Source organism: Microcaecilia unicolor, chromosome 3 (assembly GCF_901765095.1).
Source record: "Microcaecilia unicolor chromosome 3, aMicUni1.1, whole genome shotgun sequence".
NCBI classification, from domain to species: domain Eukaryota; kingdom Metazoa; phylum Chordata; class Amphibia; order Gymnophiona; family Siphonopidae; genus Microcaecilia; species Microcaecilia unicolor.
Genome location: NC_044033.1, coordinates 74882407 through 74901875, shown reverse-complemented (window position 1 = coordinate 74901875; position 19469 = coordinate 74882407). Strand labels below are relative to the sequence as shown.

At 44.0% G+C, this 19469-nt stretch overlaps 1 protein-coding gene and 1 long non-coding RNA gene across 3 annotated transcripts in view; one reads left to right on the top strand and one right to left on the bottom strand.

The window, feature by feature from the left end:
* Positions 1-6946, top strand: part of LOC115465525 (putative deoxyribonuclease tatdn3-A) — a 66343-nt gene extending 59397 nt beyond the window's left edge. The window contains exon 11 of one of the 2 annotated variants that reach the window (XR_003941426.1): positions 6827-6876. Coding sequence is in view for 1 of the 2 variants with exons in the window: in XM_030196050.1 (XP_030051910.1) it covers positions 6827-6919 (93 nt within the window). In the remaining variant the exon portion in view is untranslated. Of the gene's footprint in view, positions 1-6826 lie in introns of both variants that reach the window. The other variant, XM_030196050.1, reaches the window with a different exon arrangement.
* Positions 6947-7089: 143 nt separating this feature from the next.
* Positions 7090-19469, bottom strand: part of LOC115465526 — a 29266-nt gene continuing 16886 nt past the window's right edge. Inside the window, exons 2-3 of the long non-coding RNA XR_003941428.1 lie at positions 14712-14773; positions 7090-7176 (exon numbers count right to left, since the gene is read on the bottom strand). This is a non-coding gene — a long non-coding RNA (uncharacterized LOC115465526). The remainder of the gene's footprint in view (positions 7177-14711; positions 14774-19469) is intronic.

The window sequence follows — 19469 nt, the reverse complement described above, 5'->3', positions numbered from 1 at the left end:
TAAAACTAGGCAGCTTCTTAAAGAATTATGCCCTACATGTCACCATTGTAAATAGAGGCTTCTTCCCTCCATAAATTATGAATGCTACTACTACTACTATTTAGCATTTCTATAGCGCTATAAGGCGTACGCAGCGCTGCACAAACATAGAAGAAAGACAGTCCCTTCTCAAAGAGCTTACAATCTAATAGACAAAAAATAAAGTAAGCAAATCAAATCAATTAATGTGTACAGGAAGGAAGAGAGGGGGGTAGGAGGAGACGAGTGGTTATAAGTGGTTACGAGTCAAAAGCAATGTTAAAGAGGTGGGCTTTCAGTCTAGATTTAAAGGTGGCCAAGGATGGGGCAAGATGTAGGGGCTCAGGAAGTTTATTCCAGGCGTAGGGTGCAGCGAGACAGAAGGCGCAAAGTCTGGAATTGGCAGTAGTGGAGAAGGGAACAGATAAGAAGGATTTATCCATGGAGCGAAGTTCACGGGAAGGGGTGTAGGGAAGGACGAGTGTAGAGAGATACTGGGGAGCAGCAGAGTGAGTACATTTATAGGTTAGTAGAAGAAGTTTGAACAAGAAGCGAAAACGGATAGGGAGCCAGTGAAGCAACTTGAGGAGAGGGGTAGTATGAGTAAAGCGACCCTGGCGGAAGACGAGATGGGCAGCAGAGTTTTGAACTGATTGGAGAGGGGAGAGGTGACTAAGTGGGAGGCCAACAAGAAGCAGATTGCAGTAGTCTAAACGAGAGGTGACAGGGGTGTGGATGAGGGTTTTGGTAGAGTGCTCGGAAAGAAAGGGGCGGATTTTACAGATGTTGTAAAGAAAGAAACGACAGGTCTTGGCGATCTGCTGGATATGAGCAGAGAAGGAGCGAGAAGAGGCACCATCCACGTCTGTCAACGAGGCTGTTTCTTCTTACAACAATACTCTATCCTCTGCCTTAGACACTCTTGCACCTTTGATGACCCGCCCTGTAAGGCGTACAAAACCTCATCCTTGACTGACTTCTAATATCCGCTACCTACGTTCCTGTACCCGCTCCGCCAAACGCCTTTGGTGGAAATCTCGGGCCCTTGCTGATTTCTTACACTTTAAGTTCATGCTGACCTCCTTCCAATCTGCTCTTTTACGTGCCAAACAGGATTATTATATCCAACTGACCAACTCTCTTGGCTCTAATCCTTGACTTCTCTTCACCACATTGAACTCTCTCCTCAAGGTGCCCCCTCCCCCAACTCCCCCTTCATTATCTCCTCAGACCCTTGCTGAATTCTTTCACAACAAGGTTCAAAAGATAAACCTTGCTTTCTCTACCTCACCACCTCTCCCTCCACTAGTCCGTTCCCCTCTCTCTCCTTCCCCTCATTCCCTTTCCTCCTTTCCTGAAGTTACTATTGAGGAAACTACACTTCTCCTTTCTTCCTCAAAATGTACCACCTGTTCCTCTGATCCCATTCCCACCCACCTTCTTAATGCCATCTCTCCTTCTCTTATTCCTTTTATCTGTCACATTCTCAACCTCTCACTTTCCACTGTGACTGTCCCTGCTGCCTTTAAACATGCTGTTGTCACACCTCTCCTTAAGAAGCCTTCACTCGACCCTACTTGTCCCTCTAATTACCGACCCATCTCCCTCCTTCTTTTTCTCTCCAAATTACTTGAGCGTGCTGTTCACCACCGCTGCCTTGATTTTCTGTCCTCACATGCTATTCTTGACCCACTACAATCTGGTTTTCGCCCTCTCCACTCAACCGAAACTGTGCTTACTAAAGTCTCCAATGACCTATTACTGGCTAAATCCAGAGGTCAATATTCCATCCTCATTCTTCTTGATCTTTCCGCTGCTTTTGACACTGTCGATCACAGCATACTTCTCGATACCCTGTCCTCACTTGGATTCCAGGGCTCTGTCCTTTCCTGGTTCTCTTCCTACCTCTCCCTCCGCACCTTTAGTGTTCACTCTGGTGGATCCTCTTCTACTTCTATCCCTCTGCCTGTCGGCGTACCTCAGGGTTCTGTTCTTGGTCCCCTCCTTTTTTCTATCTACACTTCTTCCCTTAGTTCATTAATCTCATCCCATGGCTTTTCCTACCATCTCTATGCTGATGACTCCCAAATCTACCTTTCTACCCCTGATATACCACCTTGCATCCAAACCAAAGTTTCAGCGTGCTTATCTGACATTGCTGTCTGGATGTCTCAACGCCACCTGAAATTAAATATGACCAAAACCGAGCTTCTCATTTTCCCCCCCCAAACCCACCTCCCCGCTCCCCCCGTTTTCTATTTCTGTTGATGGGTCTCTCATTCTCCCTGTCTCCTCAGCTCGAAACCTTGGGGTCATCTTTGACTCTTCTCTCTCCTTCTCTGCTCATATCCAGCAGATTGCCAAGACCTGTCGTTTCTTTCTTTACAACATCCGTAAAATCCGCCCCTTTCTTTCCGAGCACTCTACCAAAACCCTCATCCACACCCTTGTCACCTCTCGTTTAGACTACTGCAATCTGCTTCTTGCTGGCCTCCCACTTAGTCACCTCTCCAGTCGGTTCAAAACTCTGCTGCCCGTCTCGTCTTCCGCCAGGGTCGCTTTACTCATACTACCCCTCTCCTCAAGTCCCTTCACTGGCTCCCTATCCATTTTCGCATCCTGTTCAAACTTCTTCTACTAACCTATAAATGTACTCACTCTGCTGCTCCCCAGTATCTCTCCACACTTGTCCTTCCCTACACCCCTTCCCGTGCACTCCGCTCCATGGATAAATCCTTCTTATCTGTTCCCTTCTCCACTACTGCCAACTCCAGACTTCGCGCCTTCTGTCTCGCTGCACCCTACGCCTGGAATAAACTTCCTGAGCCCCTACGTCTTGCCCCATCCTTGGCCACCTTTAAATCTAGACTGAAAGCCCACCTCTTTAACATTGCTTTTGACTCATAACCACTTGTAACCACTCGCCTCCACCTACCCTCCTCTCTTCCTTCCCGTTCACATTAATTGATTTGATTTACTTACTTTATTTATTTTTTGTCTATTAGATTGTAAGCTCTTTGAGCAGGGACTGTTTTTCTTCTATGTTTGTGCAGCGCTGCGTACGCCTTGTAGCGCTATAGAAATGCTAAATAGTAGTAGTAGTAGTAGTAGAAGAGTCAAAGATGACCCCAAGGTTTTGCGCTGAGGAGACAGGGAGAATGAGAGAGCCATCAACAGAAATAGAAAACGGGGGGAGTGGGTAGGTGGGTTTGGGGGGAAAATGAGAAGCTCGGTTTTGGTCATGTTTAATTTCAGGTGGCGTTGAGACATCCAAACAGCAATATCAGACTAGCACGCTGAAACTTTGGTTTGGATGCAAGGTGAGATATCAGGGGTAGAAAGGTAGATTTGGGAGTCATCAGCATAGAGATGGTAGAAAAAGCCATGGGATGAGATTAATGAACCAAGGGAAGAAGTGTAGATAGAAAAGAGGAGGGGACCAAGAACAGAACCCTGAGGTACGCCGACAGGCAGAGGGATAGAAGTAGAAGAGGATCCACCAGAGTGAACACTGAAGGTGTGGAGGGAGAGGTAGGAAGAGAACCAGGAAAGGACACAGCCCTGGAATCCAAGTGAGGACAGGGTATCGAGGAGTATGCTGTGATCGACAGTGTCAAAAGCAGCAGACAGATCAAGAAGAATGAGGATGGAATAGAGACCTCTGGATTTAGCCAGTAATAGGTCATTGGAGACTTTAGTAAGCACAGTTTCGGTTGAGTGGAGAGGGCGAAATCCAGATTGTAGTGGGTCAAGAATAGCATGTGAGGAGAGAAAATCAAGACAGCGGTGGTGAACAGCAAGCTCAAGTAATTTGGAGAGAAAAGGGAGGAGGGAAATGGGTCGGTAATTAGAGGGACAAGTAGGGTCGAGTGAAGGCTTCTTAAGGAGAGGTGTGATCACAGCATGTTTAAAGGCAGTAGGGACAGTTGCAGTGGAAAGTGAGAGGTTGAGAATGTGACAGATAAAAGGAATAAGAGCAGGTGAGATGGCATTAAGAACGTGGGTGGGAATGGGATCAGAGGAACAGGTGGTACATTTTGAGGAAGAAAGGAGAAGTGTAGTTTCCTCTATAGTAACTTCAGGAAAGGAGGAAAAGGAATGAGGGGAAGGAGAGAGAGGGGAACGGACTAGTAGAGGGAGAGGTGGCGAGGTAGAGAATTCAAGGTTTATCTTTTGAACCTTGTCGTGAAAGAATTCAGCAAGGGTCTGAGGAGATAATGAAGGGGGAGTTGGGGGAGGGGGCACCTTGAGGAGAGAGTTCAATGTGGTGAAGAGAAGTCGAGGGCTAGAGTCAAGAGAGTTGGTCAGTTGGATATAATAATCCTGTTTGGCGCGTAAAAGAGCAGATTGGAAGGAAGTCAGCATGAACTTAAAGTGTAAGAAATCAGCAAGGGCCCGAGATTTCCACCAGAGGCGTTCGGCGGAGCAGGTACAGGAACGTAGGTAGCGGATATTAGAAGTCAGCCAAGGTTGGTGTTTTGTACGCCTTATAGGGCGGGTCATCAAAGGTGCAAGAGTGTCTAAGGCAGAGGATAGAGTATTGTTGTAAGAAGAAACAGCCTTGTTGACAGACTTGGATGGTGCCACAGTAGAGAGGAGGTTTGAAACGGGAGGATAGAGATGAAGGGTCAATATCGTGAAGATTCCTAGATAAATTAGATAAGATAGGACGGGACTGGGAGGGAGGAGATTTAAGTGTGAAAGTTATAAGATGGTGATCAGAGAGGGGAAGATCAGAGGCAAGGAAACTAGAGGGTGAACAGTTGGAGGAGAAGATGAGATCAAGACAGTGACCATTTTGATGAGTGGGGGAGGTGGAGCATAGTTGGAGATTAAAGGAGGATGTTAAAGCGAGTAACTTGGAAATATAAGAGTTGGAAGGATCATTAGCAGGAATATTAAAGTCACCAAGGATGAGAGAGGGGGAGGAAGGATCATGGAAGAAGGCAAGCCAGGCATCAAAGTCACTGAGAAAGGATGAAAGGGACTTATCAGGGGGACGATAAATGACCGCTATTTGAAGAGGCAGAGGAGAGAAAAGGCGGATAGAGCGGACTTCAAAGGAGGAAAAATAGTGAGATTGAGGTGGAAGAAGGGGTTGAAATCTGGAGGAGGGAGAGAGAAGTAGTCCAACACCGCCCCTGCGACCAGCAGGGCGAGGAGTATGTGAAAAAAGATAACCGCCATGGCAGAGGGCTGTGACTGAAGCAGAGTCATCAGGGCAGAGCCAGGTTTCTGTTATGGCGAGCAGATGGAGGTGACGCAAGATAAAGAGGTCCTGGATATAGGGGAGTTTGTTACAGATAGAGCGGGCATTCCATAGGGCACAAGAGAAGGGCAGAGAAGAAGAGGGGAGTAGAGGAATAGAGATGAGGTTAGAGAGGTCGCGGTGAGATCTGTAGAGGTGGGATAATAGTTGGTGAGGAGGGCCAGGATTGGGATTGATGTCACCGGCTGAGAGTAAGAGAAGGAGTAAAAGAGAGTGGAGGAGAGTAGGAGAGGTGTGGCCACGAAGGCGTTGAAGGCTAGAGGTATTTAGGTGGAATGGGGAAGGCAAAATGGAGGGAAGAAAGAGACGGAGATTAAAAGCCAAGAGGGAGGAAGAGGGTAGGAGAGAAGGTGAGGTGATGAAGTCAATGGATGGGCAGTGAGTTCCTGTAGCAGAGAGAGGTAGGGGGTGAGGGAAAAGATTAGGAAGGGACAGGGCTAGGAAGAGAATGTGAATAGGGGCCATAAATGACTGAGGTACTTTAGCAACTGGGAAGAAGATTAGATGTAAAGAGAAAAATGCCCCGCGCGCACCTAGAGCGGAGGCCCTGAGTGGATCGGAGTGGACCTGGGTGTCACCCCGGAGAAGGCTGTAAGGATATGCAGATGAGCTGCAAGTCCTCAGCCCCATGTGGCCCAGAGAGCAGTAGTCAAACTTAGGATGTCTGCATAGCAGTGCAAAGCACTAGCAGTGAGCTAGCTCTTCACTTTTTGCTTTAAATAAAAATGTTTCTGTGTTAAGAGTTTTGGTGGGGTTTTTTCTGCTTGGTGATGTGTTTGCTGGGTGTGAGTACCTGTCTACAGCAGGCCCTGACAGCATGTTATTGGGTGAGTGCTGATCAGAAAGATGGATGAATAGGTAAGGAGGGAAGAGGAAAGGTCCATGTGGTTAGTGTTTTTGGAGGTTTGTGAAATAGGTAAGGACAGTTGGTGCTGTTTTTCAACAGACAGGTCCATATTGGTGCCCTGCAATAGCAGAAGGAAGTCCATCCATTTTGGCTGATTTGTGGAAAATGGGGGGGGGGGGGGGGGTGACATGTTTTTCTACAATCAACGTATTGCCATTTGCTTCTGAAATTTGGGGGATCCTAAAGGGGCTATGTAGAAGTCCAGTATACATTATAATAGGGCATACGTCCTGGATTACAGATAATACTTAACTTATTTTTGAGCACATGGACTTACTTCCTTATGTTTTAGCAATAATGGCATTGTCTTTAAAGGCAACCAGAGACAGCTGTAAATGGATCTTTTTATAAACATTTTCCTGGTTTGGCTTCCATTTTAAGGGAAGCATATTGTTTTTTAAAAGGTTGATTTTTATGGGAGGAAAAGAAGGCCTTATACTTCTTTTCAGCTGGAGTAACGAGATTTGGGGTTGAGCCCTGTAGGAAGCAGCTGAAACAGAAATGTGGGAAAGCATCCTGACAAAAGAACACATAGGATGCTTTAAATATGTATTATTCAGATCCCTGTGACTTTCTTTTTGGATAATTTGAAAAAAGCCTGCACAATAACCAAATATGTCCTTTTACAACAGGAGCCATTCAGATCAAGCTACTATTCTCCTCTGGGAGCGACATCGACTCTGAGTAAAGAGGAATGTACAGGTATTATATGTTTGAAAAAGTAAAAACAAAGAGCCATAGAACACTGAGAATAGTACATTTGGTAAGAATCTTAGGAAGCGGAGACTCCCACGTCCAGGGTGTATGTCCTTTGATGGCCATGGTGGTATAAGCAATGCCTTTTGAAACATCTGTGCACTAATAATTCCTTTGTTCTCTTCCTGCAGGAATGATTGACAGTTTGGAAAGTAATGGCTATTGTGCGCACACAGGAAGTCACCAGTGTACTGTGTGTCTCAAGATGACACCAAATGGCACTTATCTGAAAGACAAAAAAGCGAAAGAATTAAACACTTCCTAAAAGCTATTTTAACCTCAGCTTTTTTTCCTATACAACCTCTTTATAAGGAGAGGATCCAGTTTTATTTGTGTAAGAATAATTGTATTAATCAGTCCCCCTATACCGTGCCTTACAATAAGTGATCCACAGCTGACCTGGCTGAAAGTTCTACTTCCTGAGCAGAAGGGGGAGGGGCAGAAGCATAGCCAGGTTTTGGTGTCAGGGGGAGCAGACTCTTTGTATAAACAGGTGTAAGTGTGAAGATGAAGGGTTAATCTGCATAAGTGCCAAATCTGTTTTGGGGAGCAGTCGGCCCCCTTGCACTCCCTCTAACTGTGCTTCTGGGGAGAGGGCAGGGCAGTGGCATAGCTAGGTGGGGTGAAGGGGGAGTGGTCGCGTCCCCAAACAGCTGTTTTGAAAAAATGGCGCCTATGCACCTCGTGGCAATAAATATTTTTTTCTGCTCCCTCCGTCCCAAGTCTTGATCTTTTCAAGTCTTTTCTGCCCGTCTCTCCCATCCGCGTGGTCACTTTTTAGTTCCCTGAAGCCTTCTCCCTCCTGCGCAGCACCGGTGATTCACAGACAGCCTTCTGCCAGCATCAGGGCCTCTCCTCAGGCGCGTCCCACCTCTGCGGAAAACAGGAAGTTGCAATAGAGTAGGCGGGACGCGCCTGAGGAGAGGCCCCGATGCTGGCAGAAGGCTGACTGTGAATCGCTGGTGCTGCGCAGGAGGGAGAAGGCTTCAGGGAAGTAAAAAGTGACCACATGGATGGGAGAGACGGGCAGAAGGTGAAAGATGCAACGCTCGGGGGGAGGGGGGGGGCTGGAGAAGGGAGAAAGCGGGGAAGGGGCTGGAGAAGGGAGAAAGCTGCCCAGGGAGGTTTAATTGACCAGAGTGGAAGTGAGCCTATCTAGTCCACTTTAACAAGGGAGCCAATTTGGGTAATCTGTCTCCACCTCCCCCGCTCAGCTGTCGTTGCCGTTCAGTTCAAAGCAAGCAAACTTATGATCTGCTGCATACACTTTGTCGTTCTTTATTGTTGAGCCATCTGTAACAATGCTAAAACTGTTTCAGTTGGATAGGCAGTGCCTTAAAAGCTGGAGGAGTAAAGAAATAACAGTTGAGTATCACTAAAACAGCGTCAAAAATTATTGTTGCTGGTAGAATATGGCAATACTAGGGCCCAGCTAAGGAACAAGTTATTTTGAGTTAGTCTTCAATGGACCAAACTTGCTTTCCTTGTGCCATCACTATCCAGCAGGATAGGCAGTGTCTTGAAAGGTAGAGGATAAAGGATTTTTTAAAATATATTTATGTTTCAATCATTTTTATTCAACTGTAGCACCAAAACATATACAACATAATTCAAACATCACCTACAGATTGAGGTTTCCATTTACTTCCCTTCTCTGCTCTACCCACCCCTACCCCTTCCTCGCTCTTGCTACCGCCCCACTCCCCCCTCCCTCCCCATAAACATTCCGTTATTCAAAGTTCACCACAACAAGACAATATTACTCTCAACCAGGTGCTACTGGTTGCAAAGTGTCCCAGACCTTTTCCCAAGGTTGGAATTTTTTCCCTTCTTTGGAGGAAATGTCTTTAATTCCACAGTGCTCTAACTTCAACAGTTCTATCATGTTAGTATGCCACATATGAACAGTTGGAGCCCAAGTCTCTCGCCCGCACAGCAGGATAACTTTTTTCCCTATTAGGATCACTTTCTTAAGAAAACAGCTAAACTGCGATGGGGCCCGTGAGGAGTATTGCTGCTTGTTAAACAGGATCAGAGGATTCAGCATAACTCGACATCCCCATAGATCATGAACCACTTTCAGTAAATGAGACCAAAAACAAGCAACATATTTTTTTATATTTATATCACACATTATCCCAAGCAAAGTCGGATTCAATGTGGCTTACATTTGAAAATACAGTGAGACAGAATAATAGAATTTAGTTATATCATGGGAATAAACATACGTCTGAAACATTTAACAAAGTTGAGATTAGCATATATACCTAACTGGGCATTTAAAAGTTTGTCCTTTATTGATACCACATGTTCAGAAATCATAGCCATAAGTATAGACAGTTATTCAAAGATTATGGGAGGGGAAGGAGATAGGGACACAAAGAGGGCACTACTGGAAATGGGAGGAGGAGATAGGGACACAGAGGCGCACCACTGGAAGGAGGAATGGGGATATGGGGACAAAGAGGTAATGCTGGAAAAGGGAGAAGATGGTAACAGAGGTAATGCTGGAAAAAGGGGGAAGATGAGGACACAGGACAATGTTAGAAAAAGGGAGAGGTGGGGACACCAGGATGGCAGATGCTAGAAAGTGGGAGATGAGGAGACCGGGTAGGCTTGTGCTGAAAAAGGGGGTAGATGGGAACACAGAAAGGGCAGATGCTGAACTTGGGGGTAGGATAGGGACAAGGGACACATTAGGGAGATGCTGGACAGGACAAATAGTGGTGCAGAGGAAAAAAAATGGTGCATTTGGAGACAGAAGAAATGTCAGGTGGGCGAGAGACCCTGTAAAGGCAGAAGAAACGGAGAAAAACAGAAAAGAGACAGTGGGACCAAAGCAAATGAGAAAATAAATTGTTCAAACAACACTAGAGGGGTCCGAGTGCATTTTCTTAAGTCATTTTGGATGTACTGCAGCACATATTTTAATGGGTAGAATCAGGGACTGCAAATCCCACATGAATTTGGGATGCGTGTTCACATAGAACTGTTTGAAAAAGCTCCCTTCTGGAACTGGATCACTTGGCAGCTCTATACACAGCTATTTGATAGTGGGGTCATAAAACGAAAGATCAGTGCCAAACAGATGTAGAGAACGAGAGGAAGAAGATGAGGCAAGAGAAGAAATGGAAAGGCCAACCTGGAAAAGAATTTGTAAGGCTGACTCTTGGAACATGGAAAAAAAAGACTGGGACCAGCCAAATTCCCAGACAACAAAGGTAGAAAAAAATTATTTTTATTTAATACTTTGTAAGGACTGAGATGTACCTGCTTTGTAAAATGTACATTTTTTTGTATTATTATTTTGCAAAGTACAAGAGAAAATGCATTTCTGTCTTTTTTTTTACCAGTATTGCACTGTTTAGAGTCAGGCTTCCTTGGGCAGGGGGTCTCTAGTTCAATTTTTGTTGGGTTTTTTTTTTTTTAGTGGGGGGGGGGGGGGGTTGTGGCTCCCTATTCTGCATTAGATTGGTAGCATGGAATGTTGTCACAATTTGGGTTTCTGCCAGGTTCTTGTGACCTGGGTTGGCCACGTTGGAAACAGGATACCAGGCTAGATGGACCATTGATCTGACCCAGTATGGCTACTCTTATGCTATATAGATGAGGGTCTGTCCATGTTCTGCATGTGTGATTGAGGTGAAGGATTCTACCAGCATGTAGTATCTGTGTAGGAATGTGTAACAGTGCAGCTTGTTCCAATTTCCCAATAGTAGGTATATTGGTGCTCCAGAGCCCAGTGTAGTATATATAGCACTGTCTTCTGATAGGTGGGTTAGGGCTGTTATGGTGTGGTAAGTTTTGTGTTCTAGGGCAGTCCTGGAGTACCCCCTTGCTAGTCAGGTTTTCAGGATATCCACAATAAATATGCATGGCATTGATTTGCATATACTGCCTCCATTACATGCAAATCTTTTTCACCTAGGGAAACACTTCTCTAGGTCCCACTGTAATATTTATAGCATTATCTTTTTATAGGTGGGTTAGGGCTGTTTTGGTGTGGTAAGTTTTCAGTATAGGTTGTGGGTGTCTTTTTGCAGGGGTTTGTGTTATTTCACAAAGTGTCTAGCCCTATTTGAAAGTAGGCTCCGGGGCAAGGGCCACCAAAGGTCACGCCAAAATAAAAATGCTCAAGACTTGTGTTCTTCACATCCTGTAGAGTTGCCACACAAACAAAAGCCCATCTGATTTAAACAAGGTGCCTAGCAGTGGAAGGACTGGGTGTGCTATTCCGGAGGTGATGGTCACGATTTGAATATTTTTATTTGAAGTTAAGAAGACATGTGGCCTGCTCTGGCCAGTCCAGGGACATCTTCTGCGTTCTGCCTACTGATGTAACTTACTGTTTCCTTGTAGGCAGGATGCAACAGAGACAGCCTGTATTAATCATTGCCCGCCACAGTCCCTGAGCAATAACACAGACACTGCTGTCTAGCTGACACTAACCGGCACCTGTTTTATAAAAGTCTGCTCCCACTGAGATCAAAACCTGGCTACGCCTCTGGGGCAGGGGTATATCTTTCTCCACCAAAGGATTGCTCACTACAAATACACAAGGCTTAGATATGGTTTTGAGGCGAATCCTAACTGAAATTTTTTGGAGAAATTAAGTAGTGACTCCCCTGCATCTTCTGAAAACTTTTGTGTGAGGTCTTCTCAGTGCTGGCTCTTACCCCTAGCTTAGTCACTACTAGGAATGTTAGCAAATGCCATTATGATAGCAACATCCAAAAGCCTTTAAATGGATAAATGGCCATTTGAAAATCATCCACCCTCCCTGCAAGTTAAAGTATGCACATAGCTCCAGACTGTGCTTGCTTGGTTTTACTTGCACTGAGTGACCAGGGTGAGACTAGGGCATGGTTCCAACATGATGCGTGTTTTATTTGGAAAATGTAAATGCAAGTGCTATGGTTACTTTTTCATAAGGTGCTCTTCAAAGTATGTGCAAAGTGAAAACTGATGCAGAATCTGTGCAGACTTTGCAACAAACGGCAGCGTGGAAATGATTCCTCTAATGATATAGGGCTGGTGTCCCTGGGCCTAAAAGTAAGGTCTGTGCACAAATATAAGAGAGGAACCAGTTGATACCACTTGTGGCATTACACACATGGGTTTTGGCTGCTTGCAAAACGAAGAGAGCTATCCTTGACAGAAGAAACCACTCAGCCTGTGACATCTGCACAAATGGAGGGAATGGTAACTTTAACTTAGGAATGTAATGCTCAGAACAGAAAACTGACTGTTCATGACTGCTTGCCTAAAACCTACATAAGGTCTGTGCTTAGATGAAAACCAGGTCTGTACCTGGAATATTACTCTCCACAATGCCCCTGATAAATATGCACCACAGATCTATCCTCATCCACCACCATGTTATCCAACCCAAGCTTGGTATAACCACAGCCTTTGTCTCCTACAACGTCAGCTCTGCCGGAAGGACTCATCACTCTTCAAACCTTCATGACACATTCCAATATTTATAAAAACAGGCTTGCAAAAGCTAAAAGAGACTATCTATATTGTCTACTCTTACAGGGCCAAAACACTTCTCGCCTCTACTGCATCCTAAATATGCTCACTAACTCATCTATTGCTCATAGATAACATTCTCAATCAGCTGAACACATGTCACTGCCTTTGATCTGGTTGATTACATCATTCTACTTCAGTGCTCATTGACCTTAATATCTCTGGCTTAATTCTTCTCTGGTTACATTCATACTTCTCAGGGCACTCCTATGTTGTTCACCGCTGTAACATCATTCAGTGACCTTTATTATCAGGGGCCTCTCAGGAATTGATTCTCAGACTGATAAACATAGAAACAGAGAAAAATGTAGGCAGATAAAGACCATATGGCCTATCCAGTTTGCCTATCCATGCCATCGACTCTCCCTATCACTCCCTTGGAGATCCTATGTACTTGTCCCAAGCTCTCTTGAATTCAGATTCTGTTTTAGTCTCCACCTCTTCCATCAGGAGGCTGTTCTACAATTCACCACCCTTTCCATGAAGTATTTCTTCAAGTTACTTCTCAGTTTATCCCCTTTCCAATCTGTCCCCTCCTATCTGGTATATCTCTTTTGGATTTCTGTACTCCAAGTGCATCACTCTGCACTTCCTGGCATTAAATTTTAACTCATTCTATAAAACAGGGGAAGCAATTTCTTCCTATAACATGTGCTGATAAATAAACTCTTCTAATAAAGCACATTAAAAAATCTTTGAAACAGATTTAACAATGTTCTAATGGTAGACTTTTCAAACACCCACACACGAATAAAATGTGCAAATATTTATTATAATGATCTATACAATAACTAACACATCTTCATCTTAAACCATATTTTCATGACCTGAGTAGTGAAAGTGTCTCTCTATACAAGATAGACGTACAAATAAACAGTTGATCTAATACACTGTCACCTTTTAACTTCTCCCATCTCTAAAGATCTATTAAATAAATCCTTAAGAGGTCCTGCCTGGACTTCTTTGAGCTCCCTCAGTATCCTGGGATGTATCCCATCCGGCCCCATAGCTTTATCCACTTTCAGATTCTCAAGCTGTTTATAAACAGGTTCTTCCGTCAACGGCACAATAGAATTTGCACACAGTACTATAGATTTTGGGGAATCTGCACCTAATTTAGACATAGGGATTTACACCAGGGTTCAGCTGGTGTAAATCCTCATGCCCAAAACTGGCCACGGATGCTGGTGCTAAGCGCCGTTCTGTAAATGGTGTCCAACTTTGAGCACCATTAATAGAATAGCTCTTAGCGTGCATTTTTTTGGCGCCCATTTACAGAATTGAGGCCTTAGAGTCTAACTTTGTACCTGAGGAAATTAAGAATTAAGTGACTTACCCAAGATCACAAAGAGAAGCTGTGGCATTGGAGGGATTGGAACTGGGCTTCACTGACTGTCAACCTGGTGTTCTAACCACTAGGAGAGTTACATGTTTACTACCTTCACTGTATGCAAATCTCTCTGCATGTGTATTAATCTTGAAAATCTGACCCACTAGTGGTCAGGGGACTGGGAGTGAAAGCCAAGGCTGTAGAGCTTACTTCGAACATCTTTTCCCTCTTAGGCTTTTTTCTCTCCAGTTCATTTACCTTTCCAGATGTTTCCTAGCCCATAACTATTCTGTCCTGTAAACCACCTTAAGCTTGCTATTTTATTGTTGTAGATCATCTGCTCTAAAGACACAGAGAAGTCACTGAAACAGACAGTCCTTTACTATGCACATTGGACAGACCTCTCTATATAAGCACATAAGCATTGCTGTACTGGGATAGACTGAATATCCATCTATCCCAGTAGCCTGTTTCCAATACTAGACAATCCAGGTCAAATGTACCTGGCAGGATCTCAAAAGAGTAAAATAGATTTCATGCTGCCTATCACAGGAATAAGCAGTGGTTTTTCTTTAAATCCACCTTAACAAAGGTTTATGGACTTTTCTTCCAGGAATTTGTCCAAATCTTTTGTAAACCCTGTTATGCTAACCACTTTTACCACATTCTCTGGAAACAATTTCCAAAGCTTAATTATACATTGAGTGAAGAAATATTCTTTCTGATTTGTTTTAAATGTACTACTTACTAACTCCATTGCATGCCCCCTAGTCCTTGTACTTTTAGAGTAAGCGTTCTACTCAGTATTTTATAGACCTCTATCATGTCTCCCTTCAAACTCCTTTGAGATTTTTCTCATGGGAAAGAGAACAATGGTGAAGTAAAAAAATTCTGACCTTCAGCTGTGCTGTTATAGTTTACTTTGTGTCTGTTTGCTGTTTCGTTTCACTTGTGTTGCCTGCAAATGAGTTTTAAGAGAAAATAACATTTACTTTATCAGACGCAATTATATGTTCAGAGCACTATTTCTGTGAAATGCTGATGTTATCTTGAAAAACACTAAATTTTTTTGAAAAAATGTTGTGACATGCAGCTGCCTCAAGTGTGCAAAGAGACTCTGGAACAAAATTTAATTTTTGAATTTAATATCAATAATTCTTTAAAATCAATCCTGAATTGCTTACATTAATGATACCCTGAGTTCATTAGCATAACAGGCATATGTATGTATGCAATTGTATATAGACATTTTACATACATATAAGAGGTTTGCTGGTTAAACACTTTATTATACAGAAATGTTAAGATTTTATTACAGGTTTTCCCAAACTGTAGATCATGACTCCAAAAAAAGGTTGCAAAATCAGCAATTTGAATGTGCTGGAAAAATAATCTAGGGCTCACACTGTTCTGCCCAGCAGCCTTATGCTGCTTTTTTTTCTTTATAGTGTTGCCCTAAAATATGTTTAATACCTTTACTGTTATTCTCACTTAAGGAGTTTTACTGCTGCAGTCACTCAACTGCAAAGATACATGAGCAACGCATTGTGTGTAATGTAACCTCACATGTACTGCAGCCACGGACCTGCTTGTTTGTATAAAGTTTGTTACTAGTGGTCTATTCTCCTGCAAAGGTCTCCTCCCTTTCTCAGCCAAGCTTGGTTCCTTTGTTAACTACTGTCATTTCCAGATTATTCCTACTATCTTTGTCCTGATCTCAACTAGGGTATGATCTTTCTCTCCAATCAAGAACTACCCTCTGTGACCACCTCTACTACCATCCCTATTGGTCTCTTTACTTCCCCCTCCCTGGGCTTGTGTATGCCTTTTCTTGATCTCTCTGTCTCCACGAGGCAGACATTCTCAATCTTGCTTCGGACAGTACATGTCCTTATGCTCCCCTGTACTGAACCTGTCTTTTTACCTCTGCTTGTTCATTCTTTCTTGCACGATATTGCACAAATCAGCATCCCATCTCTGAATCACCTTCCTCTAACTGGCAACTCTCTCACTTCTGCCATAAAGCTTCCTTCTCTTCAAATCTCCATCTCCACCCACCGATACAGCTCTCAGAACTATTAAGTTTCTTGCCTTGGGGCACTAACTTCTGAGAATCTACTAACTGTGAGTAAATTAGCTACTTTTATTCAATAAAAGTAAATTTCAGAAAAAGATAAGAGGCTTCTAGTGTTTGCTGGTTATTTTAATACATATCTACTTCAAGAAGATATTATGCTTTAACAATACTCTATCCTCTGCCTTAGACACTCTTGCACCTTTGATGACCCGCCCTGTAAGGCGTACAAAACCCCAACCTTGGTTGACTTCTAATATCCGCTACCTACGTTCCTGTACCCGCTCCGCCAAACGCCTCTGGCAGAAATCTCGGGCCCTTGCTGATTTCTTACACTTTAAGTTCATGCTGACCTCCTTCCAATCTGCTCTTTTACGTGCCAAACAGGATTATTATATCCAACTGACCAACTCTCTTGGCTCTAATCCTCGACTTCTCTTCACCACATTGAACTCTCTCCTCAAGGTGCCCCCTCCCCCAACTCCCCCTTCATTATCTCCTCAGACCCTTGCTGAATTCTTTCACAACAAGGTTCAAAAGATAAACCTTGCTTTCTCTACCTCACCAGCTCTCCCTCCACTAGTCCGTTCCCCTCTCTCTCCTTCCCCTCATTCCCTTTCCTCCTTTCCTGAAGTTACTATTGAGGAAACTACACTTCTCCTTTCTTCCTCAAAATGTACCACCTGTTCCTCTGATCCCATTCCCACCCACCTTCTTAATGCCATCTCTCCTACTCTTATTCCTTTTATCTGTCACATTCTCAACCTCTCACTTTCCACTGCGACTATCCCTGCTGCCTTTAAACATGCTGTGGTCACACCTCTCCTTAAGAAGCCTTCACTTGACCCTACTTGTCCCTCTAATTACCGACCCTTCTCCCTCCTTCCTTTTCTCTCCAAATTACTTGAGCGTGCTGTTCACCGCCGCTGCCTTGATTTTCTCTCCTCACATGCTATTCTTGACCCATTACAATCTGGTTTTCGCCCTCTCCACTCAACCGAAACTGTGCTTACTAAAGTCTCCAATGACCTATTACTGGCTAAATCCAGAGGTCAATATTCCATCCTCATTCTTCTTGATCTTTCCGCTGCTTTTGACACTGTCTATCACAGCATGCTTCTCGATACCCTGTCCTCACTTGGATTCCAGGGCTCTGTCCTTTCCTGGTTCTCTTCCTACCACTCCCTCCGCACCTTTAGTGTTCACTCTGGTGGATCCTCTTCTACTTCTATCCCTCTGCCTGTCGGCGTACCTCAGGGTTCTGTTCTTGGTCCCCTCCTTTTTTCTATCTACACTTCTTCCCTTGGTTCATTAATCTCATCCCATGGCTTTTCCTACCATCTCTATGCTGATGACTCCCAAATCTACCTTTCTACCCCTGATATCTCACCTTGCATCCAAACCAAAGTTTCAGCGTGCTTATCTGACATTGCTGCCTGGATGTCTCAACGCCACCTGAAATTAAATATGACCAAAACTGAGCTTCTCATTTTCCCCCCCAAACCCACCTCCCCGCTCCCCCCGTTTTCTATTTCTGTTGATGGCTCTCTCATTCTCCCTGTCTCCTCAGCTAGAAACCTTGGGGTCATCTTTGACTCTTCTTTCTCCTTCTCTGCTCATATCCAGCAGACCGCCAAGACCTGTCGTTTCTTTCTTTACAACATCCGTAAAATCCGCCCCTTTCTTTCCGAGCACTCTACCAAAACCCTCATCCACACCCTTGTCACCTCTCGTTTAGACTACTGCAATCTGCTTCTTGCTGGCCTCCCACTTAGTCACCTCTCCCCTCTCCAGTCGGTTCAAAACTCTGCTGCCCGTCTCATCTTCCGCCAGGGTCGCTTTACTCATACTACCCCTCTCCTCAAGACCCTTCACTGGCTCCCTATCCATTTTCGCATCCTGTTCAAACTTCTTCTACTAACCTATAAATGTATTCACTCTGCTGCTCCCCAGTATCTCTCCACACTCGTCCTTCCCTACACCCCTTCCCGTGCACTCCGCTCCATGGATAAATCCTTCTTATCTGTTCCCTTCTCCACTACTGCCAACTCCAGACTTCGCGCCTTCTGTCTCGCTGCACCCTACGCCTGGAACAAACTTCCTGAGCCCCTACGTCTTGCCCCATCCTTGGCCACCTTTAAATCTAGACTGAAAGCCCACCTCTTTAACATTGCTTTTGACTCGTAACCACTTGTAACCACTCGCCTCCACTTACCCTCCTCTCTTCCTTCCCGTTCACATTAATTGATTTGATTTGCTTACTTTATTTATTTTTTGTCTATTAGATTGTAAGCTCTTTGAGCAGGGACTGTCTTTCTTCTATGTTTGTGCAGCGCTGCGTATGCCTTGTAGCGCTATAGAAATGCTAAATAGTAGTAGTAGTAGATCAGAAACATGCACCTCCCAGATGAGCCCATGCTCCTTAGAAGGTGGGGATTGAGGGAAGCATTGGTTGTGATGATATAGTGTGACTGGGAGGAGCAACATGGATGAAAGGCAGTCTGCCAGGAGTCAGATGCTCTCTGTGGCTCTGATAATTGGGTCATGGCCACAGAAAGTTTGATAAGCGCAGTCCTGATATGTCCCTTAGAACAGAATCTCAAAGAAAGATAAACATTTGGTGGCATTCATTCAAGTATACTCATTAATAGGACTTTGAGCAAATTAAGCTCCAACTGTCTCTCAGTGAATTTATAATAAAATCATCATGAAGGTTTAGATGTAGTAAAGGTTAAATTTTGCTCTATTTAGAGAAATGTCTACATACTTTATAACATCACTTCCAGTAGCTCATATTAATTAGAAGAGAGTTACAGAAAATAATTTATTTTGGCTAACTTGATGGCATGCAACTACCAAAATTCCTCTTGAGCGCCGTCCTGTAAATACCCATTTAACTTACACAGTGCATATTTGCAGGGCAGGATTCACACTTATGCAAGTAACTTATAGAATAGTATGTTGTACACATATCTGAGGCAACTGGGTACTAACACTTATACCAGTGCTATTACAGATACAAGGGTTTGTGCCTAAATGTTAGGTACGTTTTTACCCAGTTAGTTTAGTATCCTATAAAGGAAAGAAGGCTTCTAAGGGCCTCTTTTACTAAACTGTGCTAGCAATTCCCCGCACAGCAAATGAAAGGAAGACCATTCAAGTCCTATGGACTTCCTCTCATTTGCCACGTGGTAATCTCTAGTGTGGTTTTGTACGAGAAGCCTTAAGTTCCTTTATAGAATAGGTTCCTACCAGGCACCCTGTTACAGAATTGCCCTCTAAGTGCATAGATAATTACACTGGAAGTAAAGAATGGTTAACAAAGAAATTGCAAACTACACAAAATACAGCTGCCCGTGTGATATTCTAAGTTTCTAGATTTGAAAGGGCATCACCACTATTAATCAGACTTCCCAATAAAAGCGAGGTCCATTTTCAAAATCTGTACCTTTTATGTATAAAGTACTTTATGGAATGACGCCCAATTACATGCAAAACTTGATAGACCTCCCAGCACGAAATGGTACCTTTGGCACCAGAGACAATCTCATTCTGCATTTCCCTGACTGGAAGAAAATCA